The 15780-nt window shown below is 34.5% G+C and overlaps 1 protein-coding gene and 1 pseudogene across 1 annotated transcript in view; one reads left to right on the forward strand and one right to left on the reverse strand.

The window, feature by feature from the left end:
* The window catches only part of SLF1 (SMC5-SMC6 complex localization factor 1), a 77682-nt gene that overhangs the window by 28114 nt on the left and 33788 nt on the right, over nt 1-15780 (reverse strand). Inside the window, exons 12-14 of the mRNA XM_032404001.1 lie at nt 15589-15752; nt 7780-7911; nt 6818-6983 (exon numbers count right to left, since the gene is read on the reverse strand). Of these exons, the coding sequence (XP_032259892.1) occupies nt 6818-6983; nt 7780-7911; nt 15589-15752 (462 nt within the window). The remainder of the gene's footprint in view (nt 1-6817; nt 6984-7779; nt 7912-15588; nt 15753-15780) is intronic.
* Nucleotides 15445-15575, forward strand: LOC116632532 (annotated as a pseudogene).

Below are 15780 nucleotides of genomic sequence, written 5' to 3' on the forward strand. Positions count from 1 at the left end.
ATAACATTATTCAATAGTGTCAAGTGCTTTAGTATGGCGATAATTTCATTAAACCAATGAGGAAGTATCTGGCTTCTGTGGATTTCTGTTAACAGGAATATAGGATTACAAAAAAAGATAGACTTAGCCATCCCTAGTATTTATATGTAAAATTAACCTTTACATTTACCCAAATGGCATATTCCAGAAAAAGACTTAAACACAATGAATAAAAACTTTAGCAGATAAGATTGTCCTTTTTGTTGTAAATGAAGAAACAGATTAGATCAAATTCTTATTAAATTATATCAAATGTCATTACCTAACTTAGAGATGTATAAAGATTAATTTTTAAAGAATGCTGTTCTCTATCACTTCTATAATAAACATTATTAAATTCCTATAGAAAATATAGCAAGCATACAAATTTTTAATTACAGTAAGTGTGCTTTACCCTAATGTGGAAAATATCTTTCTAATCCGTAAACTATGAAGGTGAAGAGGTACAAAGTATTTTTTAAACACCTCTGATAAAGACATTAAAACTAGTTGACGTTTTCCACAAAGACATTAAAACTAGTTGAAATTCCTTTATTTGTGGCTGTGTTTTAGGCCTGTTGGATATGTGAAAAAAAATCACCAGATTAATAATTGGGTAGAAAACATGTGAAAAGGTTTTAATAAGTAAATATTACAGTATCCAAATAGATTCTGAGTGCCATGTTCTGCAATCATACTATGCCTAATATGGGATTAGGGACAGAGAAATCTCTAACCATCAGTGACGACTGGATTTATTTCTCCTGCCTTTAGCAGACAAGGTTCTTATGGTATACAATATTTCATGAGGGCATCATCATTCCTTACTATAAGAAGCTCTTAGTTAAGTGATTTCAAAACTGAAGTTCTAGTTCTTTTTTTTTAAGATTTTATTTATTTATTTGACAGAGAGAGACACAGCGAGAGAGGGAACACAAGCAGGGGGAGTGGGAGAGGGAGAAGCAGGCTTCCCGCAGAGCAGGGAGCCCGATGCGGGGCTCGATCCCAGGATGCTGGGACCATGACCTGAGCCAAAGGCAGATGCTTAATGACTGAACCACCCAGGCACCCCTGAAGTTCTAGTTCTGTTTTGTTGTCCAAACAAGGGCAAATGGTGAAGGAGCACATACATCAGGCCTGCTGGAATAGTTTTTACCGAGGAAAAACCCAGAGTCTGGATGCTTAGGTAGGTGTACAAGTTCCCTGTTGCTCTATCACACTGTGGCAATAGACTGCATTAAGGCTGGGCTGGACATTAGAATTTGAGAGAGAGACTATGAAGAATGGGGCTGAGGGGATTTTAAGTTGAATGATTAGGGAAACACAGCCTTTCCTCTAATATCATCAGGGGCTACGATATAGAACCTTGACCACAGCCTGATCCTGCCAGGTCAGGATTCGTCAATGGGCATCAGCGGCACCCTGACTCCCACCCTGACTAGAGAGCTGGGTTTAAGTCTTCCAGTTGCAGCTTTATGACTTGGTAAGCAGCAGCAGGACTGGCTCTATCAGCTGGCTGGGAAAGTATCAACTCCTCCCCTAGTACTCTGGTAGGGTCCCAAGCCATCAACTGACCAGAACTCACTCCCTTAAGCACTGAGTCTTAGCTAGTCTTCAAAGCAGTTTGCAGGAAGCCAAGTTCTTACTTTGTAAAGTTCTTACTTTGTAAAGGAGACAGTCACTCCGAGCAAGTTTTATTTCTTATGGTTCAACTTATCAAGAGAACATAAAACAGGAGAGTGAAAAGCTACATTTAAACTAAAAATTGATCCTATCAAGATCCATACCACAGAATGCTCCTTGCAACAACATGTATATCTGAATATCAGCGATGACACTACTCAGGAAGGATGCAAGAGACTGGTAAATTTTGATTTCTTGAAATGTTCCCCAACCCAAGAATAGAGTAAATCAGGATCACTTCAGATCCCTGGTCCCAAGGCTCTGGATAGGGAAAAAAGGAGCTTAGCTCACAGAGCTAAGCCTCATATAAACCACAATCCAACACTTCATCAATTAAAAAAAATCTCAGAAAATCAACCAGCTGGGACCTTTCTCTTTCCTTACACAAATACATGTATACACATCTGATACCACAAATTAATATCAATATTGCCTATTATTCAATTTACCTTGATATTACTGCTATTAAACAGAGATGGGTAGCCCTTATAGTACTCGCAAGGAATGACTACAGCTTCTTTACCATGATAAGAAAGATACTGTCAAAATTATTCTTATCTGTGTGACATTACCTAAACTTCCATACTACCATATATTCATAATGGTAAATTTTTATATAAAAAGACACTTTCAGATTAGGTTCTTGGATCCTTTTATAATATATTTTTATCTATGCCACTCACTATAACCACAGGGCCAAGACACTGCGCTATGGATTGTACTCGCTGCAACTTTAACAGTGTATAAATAATGCTACCATTTCTAGCATAGTGGAGATTTAGAAGCGGATTAGTGAGGAAATGGCAAATAAACCATCAAGGGAGAAAAGCTTTCCTGAAATATTTAAAAGTATGCTAAAGCTGAAAGAACAGAAAACTCAGAATTAACAAAGAAATGAAAGACATGATGCGCACATGACACATTTACGTTAGAACACCTTTCTAATGTATTAAAGTCTATTATCAGACATTCTGTCAATACAGTTCTCTATTAATCTGTCAGTACAAGTAACCTCCATTTAATAAATTTGGTGAGCTTCCAAAAATTGACTAGTATATAATGCAGAACTATGATCTGGGCCTTCTGACTCCCAGGTTAGGGCTTTAAGCAATATCCCTAGCAACAGATGACACAAAGTTCTGCTAGTACCTCTGTAAGAAAGATGCAAACATAATACACATAAGGTGCCTCTTCCTGTTTAAAACACTGGCATTTGAAAAAAGAGCAAGTATGCTCCAGTGGAGACTTGGCCTCTAATCAAGGCTTTACCCTAACAAGCTGTGACACCTTAAATAAGTTACTTAAACTCTTTAGCCTCAATTTCCCTATCTTTAAATACAAAGTAGCTTCCATTTCTACCTACACTTGTAGGGTTATCATTAAATAGCACTTAAAGACATCACAAAGAAAAGTAGGACTAACCATCAAGCTTAGTAAAATTTGTACCTCCTTCATAACCTTGACACAGCTCACCTCTGCTCTTTGCCAAGGAAAGCCCAAAGCTTTCTCAGATTAATGACAATGAAATTCACTGCCTTTGTGTCACTCTGCAACACTTGCTGATTGACATTATGACAAAACAATATTAGCATAAACTGAGGACTTCTGTTTAGCTAATGACTTAAATTGAATGCTTCAACTCAGCAAATCAAGAAACAAATGCTTTACAGTACAGAAAATGATGTCTGTGAACATGCATGGAATTCTTGAAATTGGAAACTGCCAAAAAGATTTAATTAGGTACAAGAATGAATTCTAGCAGATAAGGTAACACATATACACACACACACAAAACAGTTTTTATGAATTTAAACAATTCAATGTTAAATAAAGTATTGATTTGCTAAATTTAAAGCTAGTTCTAATATTACAACTGATGCTACAATTTATTGCAGACAGCTTTACAAAATATGTTTAACTTATTTAAAATCTGAACAAAAACCTTCAAGTTAATCATGGATAAGTCTGTTATTATTTACATCAGTATTTCCTGAATAAATTCTTATCTTTGATAGTCCTTTGGTGATTTAGTAAAATTGTGAAAATGTCAGTTTTATTACTGTTTTCAGTTACAAATGAGCAATTTTATTATATAATCAAATGGATAAAAAAGAAATGCTCCATAATGAGAAAATATTTTCTATCCTCAATGATTCTATGGTCTAAAAAGTACACAAAAAGACATATTAATTAATAAGAATGTTATCAGTTTTATCTTAGAAGTATTATAAAAGTATGAAACTCAATTGGCAATGAAGCATAGATAGTTCTATTTATGTTGAGTAATTTCAATTTACATGTGTGTATAATCTTATTTCTTTTTAAATAAGACATGTACAAAATAATCGCTACTCACTTGGTTACTGCCACATAATACAATTACTTGGTCACAAAAACTAGCTATACCCAGAAATAATTCTCCCTTTTTAATGCCAAATTAAAGAAAAATTGAAAGAATTTTCTTTTTATAAGCTTCAGGCAACCCTCTAAACCGAATTTTTAAAAACCAGTAATGGCTTCTGTTTCTGATAATGGAGGCATAACTATTTCAAATAAATGACCTTATAAAAGAAAACTGAAAATGTTGAATACAATTTATAAAACATCTTCTGGAAAGATAACTTGTTAACCTAACTTCTGGAAAGTTATAAAGAATTGCTAAGCCAAGATCTAGGAGAAGGTAAGGAGCCAAATGAGTCACTCAAAACTAGCTGACTTTGCCCTAAGGACACTTGCTGACCCCAAAGAAAGAGCTGAGACTGAAGTGTGGTTTTTTGGAGCCTAGAGGAAAAGGAGTATAAAAGTCATAGTCCAAGGCCTAATACACAATAGAAAAAAACATGTATTTGTAGCTCTGTACTTCACCTGGGACTACCAGGGACCCTCAAACCTAGCAACAGAAATTCTCTCTGGAGAAAGATATTTGGTGCATTTGCCATGTTACCGTTTGTACAAATAATTTTTCAAATGCAATTTATGGCATACAGTAAATGATAACTAGCTTGTAAGAGAATATAAAAAACACAAGGAAATAGCAGAAACAACAGTTAGAAACAGATTCACAAAGACTTCAAATATGAAACAGTCATACATAAACTATAAATTAACTATTACTGCCACATTAAAAGACAAAAGAAAACCTTGAAAATTTTGTAGGGAACTAGAAACCATAAAAACATGTATAGTAATTAGGAAGCAAAAAAGTCGAAAACTGCCAAAAATGTAATAGTCATGTTTAACAACATATTAGACACAGCTGAAAAGAGACTAGTGAACTAAAAATTAAATGAAAAGACACTACCCAGAATGCTCCACGTATAGAAGAAAACCTGAAAATCTAGATGAGAATGAAAAAGCAAAGGAAGAAGGAGAAGGTGTAACACAAGTTTAATTGGAACTAAAAAAAGTCAAGCAGAGAAAACAGATCAGAGGAAATATGAGAAGATAAACTATGTAGGAATTTTCCTTGAGAAAGAATACTTTATGGCCATCTGACACCAGAATTCTCCACCCAAACCACTATGCATCACTATATACAAAGTACAGATGATTTAAAAAAGGGGGGGGGGGATAAACTCATGAAGTAAATTCCGAAGAGTTTGACTAAAGCAATTTTTAACTTGACATAAAAGATGATAGAGAGTAGGGCGCCTGGGTGACTCGGTTGAGCATCCGACTCTTGATTTTGGCTCAGGTCATGATCTCAGGGTCCTGGGATCACGCAGGGTGGTGGGAATCCCTGCTCAGCGGGGAGTCTGTTTCTCTCCCTCTCTCTTTCCCTCTGCTCCTCCCCGTACTTGTGCTCTCTCTCTCTCTCAAATCTTTTTTTTTTTTTAAAGATTTTATTTATTTATTTGACAGAGAGAGACACAGCAAGAGAGGGACACAAGCAGGGGGAGTGGGAGAGGGAGAAGCAAGCTTCCCGCGGAACAGGGAGCCCGATGCGGCGCTTGATCCCAGGACCCTGGGATCATGACCTGAGCCGAAGGCAGAGGCTTAACGACTGAGCCACCCAGGCGCCCTCAAATAAATAAATCTTTTAAAAATAAATGATACAGAGCAATGTAAAACATAGAAAACACATTGTGTAACCATACATGGAGTCAAAAAGGAAAGTTCAGTTAATTTCAGGAGGCAGAAATCATTATAGGGCTCATTTTTAAACCAATTTACTATTAAAATTTTTTAAAAAGCATAGGCAAACAAAATCTACTAATCATAACAAAAATTCACCCACTTAGAAGTTTTAAAACATCTTAAAGTATTCCTTGAATCAAAGGAGAATTCATAAATGACAATAAAAAACACTGAAAAACACATTAACAGCACAATAGATGTAGGTATCAAAACCTGTACATAAATCTCAATTTGTATTCAAAGGCAATTTATTTTGAGTATATTTATTAGAAATAAAGACTAAAATGAAAAACAGATCCAAATAATGAAGACATAAAAGTAAAAGGAAAGAATTAAAATATTATGAGCAGAAATCAATGCTATAACACAAAAAAGCAGAAAATAAAGTCCCAAAGGTGATTATTTTGAAGAGGAGAAAGGTGACTAATAGTAATTATAAACGCAAAACATGGCACAGTATATTGCTATGCACTTCACATATTTCAGTGCATTTAATCTTCCCAACTACCTTCAGGTAGGTAATACACTAAAATCACTGTACATTAAATTTCTAATGACAAGCAAGATATACTTATGAAGAAATAACTGCTAACAACCACAAAGGCAGTTTTAAAAACAAGTTGAACTTTTTATTTGTATACAAAAAAAATTGTATGAACTCAAATTTTAAAATCATAGGTTCCTAATGAATTGAAATATACAAAAGTAAAAACTCTAGAATGGTAAGTGAATACAGATTTCTTAGGACTAATGATCAAATAACTGTCCCTAGCTACTATATCCAAATGTGTGATGATGAAGAAGCCAGCCTCTAAGGATCTTTTACAATAAAACTAAGTAAACTAAATAGAAAACAATGACACATTTGGGTAGATTTTAGTTTTATTCAAATTGTTCAAAGAATAAAGACAAAAGAGGCGTAACTCAAAGATGTACTTCTTCATAGGCCATTATTCGTTTGTAAATCAATTCTACTTACATCATTAGACTTGCATTTTTCCTTGTGAGAATATATAGTCCACTCCAAAAGCATATTTACTGGTTTGGTCAAAAGCCCAGAGGCCTCATTTCCTGACCAAAAGATTTCAAGAAGAATTGCCTTTCCTGTTATTTTCAGACTCTGAGAATCTGACCAGTCATACAACCTAATGAAAATATGAATCAAAGTATATCTTTATGCCAATTTGATCACTATAGTTATTAGGCATAATATCTCTTGCCAAAATACAAAAAGATCTACTGGTTTCTAAATACAGAAAGGGCACAAAATATGAAGATTATAACACACAGTTATAATAAAGAACAAAATATAAAAAGAGTCCACAATTCAATATAATGACCAACAAATACACGCACAGAGTAATCTAACTGCATGTTTTAGAGCATATACAAAACTTATCATGAATATTATAGAGTCAATGTTAAAAAAACCCTAGTGGAACTTTTATTTAAGTATTAAATTACTTAAGAATTGAAAAAAAACATAAACCCTGAAAAATAAAACAAAATCTTACCTATCCAAATGTCTAAGTTAGTGAAAAACAAAAATGTGAACTAAAGACACATAAAGAACATAAAAAACTTTATTGCCACTGAAGAACTATGTCTGCAACTATGTTTTAAAAATAAATCTAAACTAGGGGCACCTGAGTGGCTCAGTCGGTTGAGCATCTGCCTTCGGCTCAGGTCATGATCCCAGGGTCCTGGGATCCAGGCCCATGTCAGGCTCCCTGCTCAGCGGGGAGCCTGCTTCTCCCTCTCTCTCTGATGCTCCTCCTGCTTGTGCTCTCTTGCTCTCTGTCAAATAAATAAAATCTTAAAAAAAAAAAACCATAAATCTAAACTAGAAAACAAGGTGACTCTTTGGATGTACATAAATTAGAAAAATGGTACATAAAACAATATAAATACAGAAAAACTTTTCTTTGTGATTAAACTTACTTTTGGCTCAGATGTCGCACTTCACTTTCCACTAAATTAAAGAAAAATTTGAGCAGGGTCAGGTGGAGCACTTTTGTGCCAATAATATTTTTTGAAATTTGATGGCAAAAATTTTCATTGTAAAGGCAAGACCTGAAAAACATGAACCCAGTCAAACAATTCAATGAATATTCTGCAGACAAAGTCTTTCAGAGTTTTATTAGAATTCTAATGAAATTCCCTTCAACAAAATATAAAGCTAATCAACAAAATTTTATCAATATATTTTCTTCCTTTAAAAAGAAAACCATGTCAAAGATCTCATGACATTGAATATTTAGTAATACAGATCTAATTTCTCTATTTTTCAATGATTGTAATGTTTAATAGCCTAATGGTACTCTCTTTGTATTCTTTATTTCACTGACAAAGAACAAAAAATTATATATTACATTATGCTTTCAATTCAGGTGAACAGCTATACTCTCAATTTATAAATACTCTCTATAGTCCTCTTCTTACTCAAGATTTTGTGTTATTATTTTTTAGTAAAATGAAGGTCATTTAGGGCTTTTTTTTTTTTTTTTTTTTTGAGAGAGAGAGCAAGCATGGTGGGGTGGGGGCAGAGGGAGAGGGAGATAGAATCCCAAGCAGGCTCCAAACCCAGCACGGACACCAATGTGGGGCTCAATCTCATGATGGAGATCGTGACCTGAGTCTAAATCAAGAGTTGGATGCTTAACCAAATGAGCCACCCAGGCACCCCCACTTGGGCTATTTTCTAAGAGTTTAAAAAAATTTAATATCTATTTCTTTCTTTCCATCTACTCTAGCAGTCCTGTCCAATAGAATTTTCGGTGATGATGGATATGTTCTATTGAACACATGAAATGTGAATTGTGCAACTGAGGATTTGAATTTGTAATTTTTTAATCTTAAATTTAAACATTGTCAAATGTGGGTACGGGCTACTGGATTGGACAGCAAAATTGTATATTATTTTTTTAAAGAGAACATACAATTACACAGAAGTCTAGGACTAAGAAATTCTAGGTAACAATACGTTTTATAATAATCTTCCAACTTTATTATCATTTATATAAACAATGTACTTGTAACTTTCTACCTCTGTCTCCACCTTTCCCATCTTCTTTTTGAGTGCCACATTGTCAGGTTAGGAGGGTCCTTAATGATTATTAAATTTAACAATATTTAATATTTGAATCTCTTCTAGAGGACATTCTATGTCTATATAGGTAGTCTCTTTGAGAACAGCCAGAGACGGATATCATAATATCTTTCATTTAAAAAGAACATATATATGTATATATCACGGGGCGCCTGGGTGGCTCATTTGGTTAAGCGTCTGCCTTCAGCTTGGGTCATGATCTCAGGACCCTGGGATTGATCACATGTGGAGCTTGCCACTCAGCAGGGAGTCTGCTTCTCCATCTCCCTCTGCCCCCTCCACTCGTGCTCCCTTTCTCTCCCAAATAAATAAAATCTTTAAAAAAACCCCATAATTATGGAGTATTTCAAATATGTTTAAAAGTAGACTAATATTATCCAGCTCATCTATATACTTACCACTCCCCTAGACACCTCTCTTGACTCCCAGTGAACCAAATTATTTTGAAATGAAATCTGGTATTTCTATTTATTAAAAAGTCTACTTTTAATTCCACCTCCTGTTGCGTCAATTCATCCAAATATATATTAAGCATTTATTATGTTCCAGGTATTGTATTAAGCACTGAGAACAGAGATGCTTAAAACTGAGCATCCACATGAAGAGATGGAAAAACATTTATCATGCAAATGGAAGTGAAAAGAAAACTGAGTGGTAATACTTCTATCAGACAAAATAGACTTTAAAACAAAGACTATAACAAGAGACAAAGGACATTACATAACCATAAAGGACATAATCCAAGAAAAAGATTTAACAATTACAAGTATTTACACACCCAACATGGGAGCCTCCAAATACATAAACCAACTATTAAACAGACATAAAGCAAGAAATTGAGAGTAATACAATAAGAATAGGGGACTTTAATACCCCACTTATATCAATGGATAGATCAGACAGAATATCAACAAGGAAACAGTGTCATTGAATGACATACTGGACCCGATGGATCTAACAGATATATTCAGAACATTCCATCCAAAAACAGTGAAATACACCTCTTCTCAAAGGTACATAGACATTCTGCAGAACAGATCACACATTAGACTACAAAACAAGTCTCAACAAACTGAGAAAGACTTAAATCATATCATGCATCTTTTCCAACTACACAGTATGAATCTAGAAATCAACCACAAAAAGAAATCTGGAACAACAAAAATACGTGGAGGTTAAATAACATGCTACTAAACAATGAATGGGTCAACCAAAAAATAGAAGAGGAAATAAAAAAATACATGGAGACAAATGAAAATGAAAATACAATGGTCCAAAATCTTTGGGATACAGCAAAAGCTGTTCTAAGAGGGAAGATTATAGCAATACAGGCCTATCTCAAGAAGAAAGAAAGATCTCAAATTAACAGCTTACACCTAAGGAGTTAGAAAAAGAACAACAAAGCCTAAAGCTAGCAGAAGGAAGGAAATAATAAAGATTAGAGCAGCAGTAAATGAAACAGAGACTAAAAAATCAATAGAACAGATCAATGAAATCAGGATCTGGTTCTTTAAAAAGATGAACAAAATTGAAAAACCTTTATCTAGATTCATTAAAGAGAGAGAGGACTCAATTTCAGAAATGAAGGAGGAGAGAAACAATTTATACCATAGAAATATAAAGGATTATAAAAGAATATGAAAAATTATATGCCGACAAATTGGACAACCTTTAAAGAAATGGATAAATTCCTAAAACATATAACTTCGTAAAACTGAATCAGGAAGAAATAGAAAATCTGAATACAATGATTACTAGCAATGAAATTGAATCAGTATTCAAAAATCTCCCAACAAACAAGTCCAGGACCAGATGACTTCCCAGGTGAATTCTACCAAACATTTAAAGATGATTTAAAACTTACTCTTCTCAAACTGTTCCAAAAAATAGAAGAGGAAGGAAAGCTTCCAAATTCATTCTGAGGTCATTACCTTGATACCAAAACTAGATTAAGACATCACACAAAAATAGAGCACCTGGGTGGCTCAGTCGGTTAAACGTCTGCATTCAGCTCAGGTCATGATCTCAGGGCCCTGGGATTGAGCCCCGCATCTGGCTCCCTACTCAGCAGGGAGTTTGCTTCTCCTTCTCCCTCTGCCTCCTCCCCCTTGCTCATGCTCTGTCTCTCAAATTAATAAAATCTTAAAAAAAAAAAAATACATTACACACAAAAAAGAAAACTACAGGCCAATAAGTGATGAACATAGATGCAAAAATTCTCAACAAAATATTAGCAAGCTAAATCCAACAGTATATTAAAAAAACAATTCACCACCATCAAGTGGGTTTTACCCCCAGGGATGCAAGAGTGGGTCAATATTCACAAATCAATCAACATGACACATCACATCAACAGGAGAAAGGATAAAAACCATATGATCATTTCAATAGATACAGAAAAAGCATTTCACAAATTACAATATCCATTCATGAAAAAAAAAAACCTCAACAAAGTAGGTTTAGAGGGAACATACCATAATAAAGGCCATTTATGAAAAATCCACAGCTAACATCATCCTTAAGGGTGAAAAACTGAGCTTTATCTCTATGATCAAGAACAAGACAAGGATGTCCACTCTCACCACTTTTATTCAACATAGTACTGGAAGTCCTAGTTATAGCAATCAGACAAGAAAAAGAACTAAAAGGCATTTAAATTGGTAAGGAAGAAGTAAAACTTCCACTATTTAGAGATGACATGATACTATATATAGAAAACCCTAAAAGATTCTACCAAAAAACTACTAGAAGTGATAAATTCAGTCAAGTTGCAGGATACAAATTCAATATACAAAGATCTGTTGTATTTCTGTACCTTAATAATGAGTTAGCAGAAAGAAAAATTAAGAAAACAAATAAATTAAGAAAAAGAATAAAATGCATACGAATAAACTGAACCAAGGAAATGAAAGACCTGTACTTAGAAAACTGTAAGACATTAATGAAAGATACTGAAGAAGATACAAAGAAATGGAAAGATATTCCATGCTCATGCATTGGGAGAACGAATATTGTTAAAATGTCCATGCTATACAAAGCAATCTACAGATTTAATGCAATCCCTATCAAAATATCAACAGCATTTTCCCTAAAACTAGAACAAACAATACTAAAATTTATACACAACCACAGAAGGCCCCAAATAGCCAAAGCAATCTTAAGAAGAATAAAAATATGGAGGTATCACAGGATGCCTGGATGCTCAGTTGTCCGACATTAACTCTTGGTTTTGGCTCAGGTCGTGATCTCCCAATCATGAGATTGAGCCCTGCGTGGGGCTTTGTGCTCAGCACAGTCAGCTTGAGATTCTCTCCCTACCCTTCTGCCCCATCCCGCACTTGCACCCTCTGTCTTCTCTAAAATAAATAAGTAAAATCTTAAAAAAAAAAAAAAAAACCCAAAACTGGAGGTATTACAATCCAACATCTCAAGGTTAATTACAAAGCTGTAGTAATCAAAACAGTATAGTACTGGCACAAAAAGAGACACATTGATCAATGGAACAGAATAGAAAGCTCAGAAATAAACCCACAATTATATGGTTAATTAGTCCATGGCAAAGAAGGCAAGAATATATGAGAAAAAGACCGTCTCTTGAACAGATGGTGCTGGGAAAACTGGACAGCAAAATGAGAAAAAACAGAACTGGACCACTTTCTTACACCATACACAAAAATAAACTCAAGACCTAAATGTGAGACCTGAAACCATAAAATTCCTAGAAGAAAACACAGGCAGTAATCTCTGACGTCAGCTGCAGTAACATTTGTCTAGGTATGTCACCTAAGGAAAACAAAACAAAATTAAACTATTGGAACTGCACCAAAATAAAATCCTTTTGCCCAGCAAAGAAAGCCATCAACAAAACAAAAAGACAACCTACTGAATGGGAGAAAATATATGAAAATGATGTATCTGATAAGAGGTTAATATCCAAAATTATAAAGAACTTAGACAACTCAACACCCAAAAAACAAATAATCTAATTAAAAATGGGCAGAAGATATGAACAGACATTTCTCCAAAGAAGACATCCAGATGGCCGAGAGACACATGAAAAGATGCTTGACATCACTTATCATCAGAAAAATGCATTATCAAAACTACAATGAGATTATCACCTCACACCTATCAGAATGGCCAAAATCAGAAACACAAGAAACAAGTTTGACAAGGACGTGGAGAAAAAGGAACCCTCGTGCAACTGGTGGTAATGCAAGCTGGTGCAGCGAATGTGGAAAATAGTATGGAGGTTCCTCAAAAAATTAATAAATTAAAAAAAAATTAAATACTAAAAATTATGGTCCAGTAATTCTACTACTGGGTATTTGCCCAAGGGAAATGAAACACTAAATGGAAAAGATATATGCACTGTGTTTACTGCAGCATTATTTACAATACCATGGTATGGAAGCAACCCAAGTATGCATCCAGACATGAATGAATAAAGAAGATGTGGTTGATATATACAAAGGAATATTACTCAGCCATAAAAAATATAAAATCTTGCCATTCGCAACAACATGGATGCATCTAGAGGGTATAACGCTAAGTGAAATAAGTCAGTCAGAGAAAGCCAAATACCACACAATTTCACTCATATGTGGAATTTAAGAAACAAAAGAAACTAACGAAGAAAAGAAGAGACAAAATAAACCAAACTCTTAAATACAGAGAACAAAATGGGGGCTGCCAGAAGGGAGGTAGATGGGTGGATGGCTGGAACTGGTGATGGGAATTAAAGCGTAACTCATCATGTTGAACAATGAGTAATGTACAGAACTGTTGAATCCTTATATTGCTATATCTGAAACTAAAAGAACACTGTATATTAATTATAATTGAAATGAACAGAGCACTTTTCAGAAAGTAAGAAACTGACATGAGTGACAAACTTAACTGAAAGAAAAGGTCAAAATTATGTAGTGATATGAGTTATAAGTTAAAGTATAATTAGGAGTTGGCCAGGTATTTGTAGGATGCAGGAATGGAGCTATATTTAGGCAGAGAAAACATAAGAGCAAAGGAATAGGCAATGAAAAATAGTTTAGCCACTGGGCACATTTGGGAAAATAATGAAGATGAAAATGGAGACATATACAGCATCTAAATCACAAAAGGTCTTACATGTTTTGCTAAGGAATTTCAATTGTCTTTTATACATGATGTGTAAGTTAATTGAAAACTTTCATCTGGGAAATGACAACATCACTTTGGAAAGAGTATACTGAGGTACTCTGGAAGATAAATTAAAGGGAAAAAACAGAATCAAGATCAATAAAGCAGACATTGCAATAGTTTACATAAGAAGCAATGACAGCTTGATGACAGTAAAGAAAGAAAGAAGCAGATTTGGAAATTAGAAAGCACGTCAGCCACATAACCCATATATCCTCACATTCTATACCAATGCTGGGCTAGTATTGTTGTGTTAGAATTGTGTTTACATCTCAGTCATCCTCAAAAGTAAAGGAACTGTTTTTTATTTATCATTTTATCCCCAGAGTATAGCACAGTACCTGGCTCCCAATAAGTACTCAATAAACATTTGCTGAAGAATGAATAATGCATGCTATCTAGATGATTAGCTCACTTCAAATATATCACAACCAAGACAGAAAATGAATCTTTATGAATCTCAAAGACATAACCAAAGGTCTCTTCTTTGCCTGGCTAGTCAAGTATCCTTTCCCTCACTACTATGGAGCCCTAAAACTGAGCACTTGGATAAAAAGAAAGTACTTCCTAGACAAAGGCAGGCGGTATCAGATACAGGGAGTTATCAGAGAAGAAAAACAATTAGTGGATTTGGTAGAAAGAGAAACAGAAAGGATTTCCAGAGAAACATTTTCAAGACAAAGGAAAAATCTAGGAAGATGACATGCAGAGACACAAAAGGAATTACTATCTAGGAAAGTTTCAAAATTCAGATTTCCAACTGAAAAAAATGTAACAAAAAAACATCAAAAGAGATAATGTATACAGTTACAATGTTTACACTTTTGATTACCAAAATTTGATGACCATATTCAATAAATTTTAATTAGATTTTAATATGCACACATATCGTTAACTAAAAACAATCAAAAAATAAAAACAAATAATGATTTGGCTTTCCTGTTTATTTTGTGTATTCATTAAACTTTTTTTTGGTAAATAAACTAAACGACAAATATGACCAATCTAGACTTGGCCTTTTCATTTTTTTGTTTATTTTTTTTAGAGAAAGGGAGAGAACGCACGAGCAGGGGGGAGAGGGAGAGAGAGAATCCCAAGCAGGCTCCACGCCCAGCGTGGAGCCCAACATGGGGCTCGATCATGAGATCATGATCTAAGCTGAAATCAAAAGTCAGACGCTTAACTGACTGAGCCACCCAGGTGCCCCTCGACTTGGCCCTTTTTTGAGAGTTTTAAAATAAATACAACACACATATTATACACTCACATTTTCTAAAATGAAATTTACTTCTTTCATTTATATCTAAAACATAACACATAGCTTTGTGCAGTGGCAGTATCATAGCCAATGAGGTTTATCAGAGGCGCGATTATTGCTAATTGAAAACTTTTCCCTATATCTAAAACATACACAGCAGAACTATGAGATGAAATTTAGCATACCCACATGTCAAATTCCTTACCTGATAAGCACTTCTATTAGAGACCATGCTCCTTTCATACAAGTTGGGCACTGAAACAGCTCTAAGTAATATCGTGACATGGCTGGGGACTTCCAAGGAGGATGTAGGTGAAGAAGGGCTGACAATATATGAAAGTATCGGCCAGAAAATGTATCTATGTTATCCTGTTATTTAAAAATAAACAAATAAAAC

The sequence above is a fragment of the Phoca vitulina genome, unplaced genomic scaffold, assembly GCF_004348235.1.
Source record: "Phoca vitulina isolate PV1807 unplaced genomic scaffold, GSC_HSeal_1.0 scaffold6, whole genome shotgun sequence".
Lineage (NCBI taxonomy): Eukaryota > Metazoa > Chordata > Mammalia > Carnivora > Phocidae > Phoca > Phoca vitulina.